This window comes from Equus caballus, chromosome X, assembly GCF_041296265.1.
Source record: "Equus caballus isolate H_3958 breed thoroughbred chromosome X, TB-T2T, whole genome shotgun sequence".
Lineage (NCBI taxonomy): Eukaryota > Metazoa > Chordata > Mammalia > Perissodactyla > Equidae > Equus > Equus caballus.
This window is the reverse complement of record NC_091715.1, coordinates 143,226,496-143,232,316: the sequence shown is the minus strand read 5'-3', so window position 1 is coordinate 143,232,316 and position 5,821 is coordinate 143,226,496. Positions and strand designations below refer to the sequence as shown.

Here is a 5,821-nt window from a genome sequence, read left to right as displayed (position 1 = left end):
TGGTTACCTGTGATCCCTAAGAAACTCTTCAGAGAAATTTTCCAGTTCAGACTTGCCCCTCAGCCCTAAGACACACTGTGAGTCTGGCCATTGCCACCACCAAGCTTCATGACAACCAACTCCCACAGAAGGAATCACAGTTTCCTGAAGCCCCACACTGCCCTGGCTCGGGGCGTTTACACGTGAGCCCGCTCTCCTCGGGCCGCACCACCTCCCACCTTCTTTGACTTGTCCTGGAGGGGACACCTCACCATTTTCCTTCTAGGACTGCGGCTCCTAGACTCTCATTCTATGGTTGTGAGGGGGCCCTGCTTACCCTCGTGTCCCCACAGCTGACACAGAGCCACCAGAGAGCAGAGGCTCAGCAAATGTCTGGGGACGAAATGAGCCAGTGAGCAGAGAGTTGATTTGCTGCTATTTAATTTCTTCTACATTCTTGGATAAGTTAAGAAAATCTTGGTATATATCTCTTCATTTTACACAATGATAGTCTAAAAATGATAATTCAAAAAGGAACCATTTAAATTTTTTCTCTTTTACTGCTAAGTTCTTTCACATTTCCAGTGAAATTCCTATTCCAATGTCAAGTTATCTTGTTACAGAAGAAATAAAACAGAAGGTATTCCTCTTTTATTTTTTCACAAAATGGCAAAACTTTCTTTTAAACTGGATAAATAGCAATAAATGTGTGACCAATGTCATTCATAAACTTAGATTTGGAAGCTAACACATGTTCAATTAAAAGTAACAACATTTTAAAATGTAAAAAATAAAAGAAGAGGGGCCCGCCGGGTGGTGTAGCGGTTCAGTTAGTGTCCTCCACTTTGGTGGCCCAGTTTTCATGGGTTTGGATCCCTGGCACGACCTATGTGCTGCTAATCAAGCCATGCTGTGGTGGCGTCCCACGTACAAAAGATAGAGGAAGACTGGCATAGATCTTAGCTAAGGGACAATCTTCCTCAAGCAAAAAGAGGAAGATTGCCAAAAGATGTTAGTTCAGGGCCAATCTTCCTCACCACAAAGAAGAAGAAAAGCAGAAAGAAAAAGAAGATGATACATTTCAAAGTCACCCCTATGGAAAAGGAACACAAAGCTGTTATGCCCTATAATACCCTCAGCCCCAGCCTGACCCTCCACTGCTTAGATCATTGACTGCCTTCCTAAAACACAGAGTGAAGAATCTGCTTTAGACTTCACTCAGGGCAGGAGGAGCTACTGGGCACGGTACTACAACTTGCACTGGCCGTGTCAGTAGCATTATCCGTGCTGGCAATTCTGGCCTGAACTCTCTCTTCCTGATCTCTCAAAGCTTCCTCATACGACACTGGGAAGGACCTGGGGTCACTCCCAATGGCACTGGCCAAAAACTCCAGGAGACTCATCTTGCTGGTTTCAGCGTGGGCCCTGGGACCCCACAGGAACTCGTAGCGAGCAGGATCGCTGTTGGGCACCTGCCGGTACTCCACGTACTGCTCCTGCACCCAAACTTTAGTGATAAGCTCCCTGGGCTCCCCGTAGATGAAGTGCTCCCTCCCGGCATGCACCCCCATGACACTCAGTGCTTCCCAGACGTCCTCCTCGGGGGCACAGTCGCCCTGCAGGAGGATGACGCCCAGGAGCATCACCAGGAGGCCGGTATTGGGCATGCTCTGCTCATCGCTCAGCATCCCATTGTAGGTGAGGCCTAGGGTGGTGACCAGGACATAGGCGTGGTCGCTGGGGTCCACTTCCTTCACGTCAACGCCAAAGATGAGGTTCATGCGCTCAGAGGCTTCACTGAAGATCACAGGGAAGTGGTCCTGGTGATCTCTGAGGACCGTATTCAGCATCTCCGCCTTTGTGGTGGGCTCCTTTGTGCGATACTTGACAAGCAGGAACTCCACCAGCTCAGCCACCTTGCCATCAATCACGTTTCTGGGAAAGGACGCAGTGTATGGCAGGGCCTGTGAGGTGCTCGGACCCTCCTCTCCTCGGCTGCTGGAGCTGTCGTCTTCAGACTGGCTCAGTGGAGGGGAGGCCATGGCAGTGGGGGAGGGGCGGGCACTCTGAGGGCTCTGGGGAGGACTCGGGGCCCCAGCGACATCATCAACCTCCTCTGGTGTGCTCGACAAGAGAGGATAGCAAGAGGAAGAGGAGGAGGAGGGGAAAGAGGAGGGGAAAGATGAGGAGCAGGTGGAGGACGAAGAAGTATCCTCTTCCACAGCCACAGGAAGCAGTGCACCCACTGGGCCCTGCGTCTCGCTTTGGGACTGAAGGCCTTCCTCAAGCATGTAGCGCCGTCGCTTTGGAGCACGAGGCATGATGACTCCTGTCAGGGCAGCCGACAGGAGCGTGGGCAGGAGGCGACCAATGGGGACCCACGGGCCTGGGGGGAGAGGGAGTGTGAGCAGCCTTAGGTGAGAAACACACCCTTGGCGGCTCTGACAGAGGTGACTTACGGGCCTCCTCTTAGGGGCACTCTCGGCTTCACAGGGCTCTGTTGTCCAGGGCGGCCTGTGTCCTAGGGATCTGAAGGAAGAAGTGAGTCGGCCCCTCAGGGAGGACCCAGCACAGCCCGAGGTTCTGGGGCTGACTGTGGGCTGGGGTGGGGTGGGCTCCAGATCTGTGGGGTCTGACAGGAGGGCTGGGCTGGACTCTGTGAGGTCGCCAGAGCTCTGGGGTGGGCGGTCCCCTCTGAGCTCACTCAGGGTCCTCACCTTTCCCCTGGCTGGTCCTGGGCCCCACCGTGCTGCTGCCCTGAGGCAGACCTCTCAGAACAAGACCACGCACCACTAAGACTGAGTAGAAGGAAGCGAGGGGGCCCACATCTGGCCACAGTTGCAGAGGGGCTAACAGGAGGCACCAAGGGACAAGAAGTGAGACCCAACGCTGTGGGTTCCATCTGTCCTGGGACGGGTGGTCCACTCAGTCTTCACCTTGACACCCTGCAGGGCCTGGGTCAACTCCTCTGTTGACCTGAGGCCACCCTCCTTAGGACAAGACACCGGAAGAGGAAGTGAGGGGGACTGAATCCACCCACCGATCCCGGGTGTCCCCACGGCAGACAGCAGGGTGGGGCTGGCCTGGGCTGCACGTGTCCCGGTGTGTGGGGGGGTCCCCAAACCCTCACCATGACCCCGGCCAGGGCCTGGGATCCTGCCTCTGCTGACCTGAGTCCAGACCCTCACATCGAGGCCCTTGCCCCCTTCCCGAGACACCGACCTGGAAATGAGGAGGGGCTCAGCCAGACAGGCCCTGCCGGGGGTGCCAGAGCTGACAGTAGGGCCAGGCCAGATTTCCATGGGGTCCCACTTTGTCCTGGCGATGGGGGTACCCTCACTCCTCCCTCGGGGTCCTCACCTTGACTCCTGGAATGTGTGTCAGCTGAGCAGATGTGCTTCCTCAGATGACCTGATGTCGTCCTCGCAGACCAAGGTCCTCACCTCCCTGAGCCTCTGAGAGAAACCGGAGGAGATTGCACATCCACGCCCACCCGCCTGCCCCCACCGCCGCCATCCCAAAAGGCTGGCAGCAGGGACCAGCCCTGTAGCCTGGGGTGGGACTTCCCCCAGTACTCCTGTAGGTTATTCGTCTTTCCTCCTGGCCCCCCGTCTGGGACAGCTGACATCTCCCCCTTAGACCAGGCCCTCTCCTCCTGAGGGCCCCCCACTTTCCTGCCCTGGCTAGAAGTGAGCGTGCCATTTCGGACCACCGCTGACTGTTCCTTCCAGGGCTGAGAACAGGGGACAGCCGGACTATGTGCCATCCTTTCTTTGCTGAGGTAGGGGGTACACTCAGTCCTCAGGGGGGTTCCTCACCCTGACACCAGGCAGATCCTGGGACCCTGCCCTCGGCTGACCTGTCGTGCCCCTCAGACCAAGACCTCACCTCCCTGACATCCCCCATCCCCAACCATATGACGGAAGTCGGAGCAGGCCACGTCCAGCCCTCCCTGCCCCGGGGCCTCCCTGGGCCGAGAACAGGGGAAGCTGGCCTCTGTGAGGTCCCTTCTCTTCTGGGGTGGGGGGAACCTCCATGCCCTCTGTTCCTCCCAAAGGCTCCTTGTCTGGAGTCCGGGCAGATCCGGGACCCCTTCCTCTGCTGACCAGATGTGGCTCCCTCTGCTGACCCGCCGTCGCCCCACAGAACAAGGCCTCACCTGGCAGAGCCCGAGGCAGAGGTGAGTGGGCTGCACCACCAGCCGCCAACCCTGCCTGGGGTCTTCAGGGGTGACAGAGGCAGGGCCGATTTCAGTGGGCCCCCCTCTGCCTGGGGTGGGAGTCCCCTCAGAGTCCTCAAGGTATTCCTAGTTACTCCTGGCCAGGCCTGGAACCTTCCCTTCTGCTAACCCGAAGTAGCATCCTGCAGGCCAAGGCCACGATGCCACTGAGACCCCGAGCAGGAAGTGGACGGGCCACCCCTCCTGACATCCTGCCTGGCCTCCCAGGACTGACCACAGGGGCAGATTTCTGCTGGGGTCGCCTATGCCTGGGCTGAGGGTCTGCTCAGTCGTCTCTCGGGGTCCGGGGACCCCACCCTCGGCTGACCTGAAGTCACAGTCCTCACCCCCTGAAGACTCCGGAGGCAGAAGGCTGGACACGCCTCCTCAGGTGGCCCTCTCTGGGGCCTCCCAAGCCCGAGCGCAGTGCCACAGGAGGCCGCCCTCTCCGTCCCCTCATGTGCTGTTCCTATGACTGAGTCCCCAGTTTCTCTCAGATCAGGATGCGAAAGGCGGGAAAGGCCGCCACTGGTGATGGTGCCCCAGGGCCTCCCGGTGCTTACGGCAGGGGCGTGTTTCTGTGGGGTCCCCTTTGTCTTCCCTCAGGGTCTTTAGCTTGAGGCTGTCAGGTCCCGGGACCCTCCCTCTGTGGACCTGAGGCCCTCACTCCCCTGAGACCCCACGGGAAGTCTGTGGAGGTCACCTCAGGCCACTAAACCCGGGGACGCCCAGGGCTGATGGCAGGGGCCAGTGGGGGGTTACTCCCTGGGGTCCTTGGCCACCCTCTGCTCCTTCCCTGACCCCCAGCATGGCCTGGCCCCGCCTCTGCCCCTGAGTCCGCTCCCTCCCCCGGGCCCTCCCCAGCAGGCTCCTCTGAGGAGGGGGGCGGGGGCTCAGCCTGTCCATCCCCCGTCCCCCAGGGTCCCTCAAGGCTGACAGCAGAGGCAGACCTGGACGCCCTGGGTCTAGTGTTCTCCCTCCTGGGGCTCCCTGGGCCCCTGGCCGGGACTGGCCTCCTTCCCTCTGCTGCCCTGAATCCGGCCTCCCTCAGCTAGGCCCTCGGCGACCCCAGGCCTCCGAGGCGGAAGCCAGGGGACGTCACATCCGGTCACCGTGGCCACGGGTCTCCCGGAGCTGACAGCACGGGCAGAGAGGCATCCGGGGGTCCCTCTGCCAGCCCTCTGCTCCTCTCCTTGTCTCTGGCCGGGCCTGGGCCCCTGCTCCTGCACCCTGAATCTGTGCCCATCACCCCCAGGCTCTGACCCCCTGTTGGCTGCGGAGGGAGCGGGTAGCCCTCGGCTGGCAGCCCTGCCCGGGGCCCCCCAGAGCACACAGGAGGGGCGCAGGGCTTCTGTGGGCCTGTGCTCTGGGGCGGGGCAGCCCTCCGGCCTCCCTCGGGAGGGTCCTCGTCCACCCTGGCCGAGAAGGGCTGCCATCCCGGGGAAGGGCTGGATGGGGGCTGCGGCGCCCAGGGCCGAGGGGTTCACGGGAGAAACCCCCTTCCCGTGGGGTCTCGGCACCAGCGAGCCGGACTCGGCGAGCCATTTCTTTTCGGGATTGCGTTTGTGCTGACGAGGCTGAGCAGCTGCGGGGGCTTCAAGATGCTCCTCCGGGTTTATGGTG

General features: G+C 60.0%; 1 protein-coding gene across 2 annotated transcripts; it reads right to left on the bottom strand.

Annotated features, from left to right (window-relative positions):
* Positions 1-403: 403 nt before the first annotated feature.
* On the bottom strand, positions 404-5,308 carry LOC100063552 (melanoma-associated antigen 10). 2 transcript variants are annotated; one of them, XM_070257103.1, is made up of 4 exons: positions 5,149-5,308; positions 3,340-3,434; positions 2,439-2,508; positions 404-2,308 (listed from the first exon to the last, which is right to left on the bottom strand). In XM_070257103.1, the coding sequence occupies exon 4, from the start codon at positions 2,298-2,300 to the stop codon at positions 1,194-1,196; it is 1,107 nt and encodes a 368-aa protein (XP_070113204.1). In that variant the 5' UTR covers positions 2,301-2,308; positions 2,439-2,508; positions 3,340-3,434; positions 5,149-5,308; the 3' UTR covers positions 404-1,193. The 2 variants fall into 2 exon arrangements, with proteins under 2 accessions (XP_070113204.1, XP_023489824.2); XM_023634056.2 differs by lacking the exon at positions 2,439-2,508 and having other exon boundaries at positions 404-2,365; positions 5,149-5,295.
* Positions 5,309-5,821: the final 513 nt, after the last annotated feature.

Bases quoted from the DNA above. Each gene is read 5' to 3' on its own strand.
- LOC100063552 (XM_070257103.1), bottom strand. From the start codon at position 2,300: ATGCCTCGTGCTCCAAAGCGACGGCGCTACATGCTTGAGGAAGGCCTT.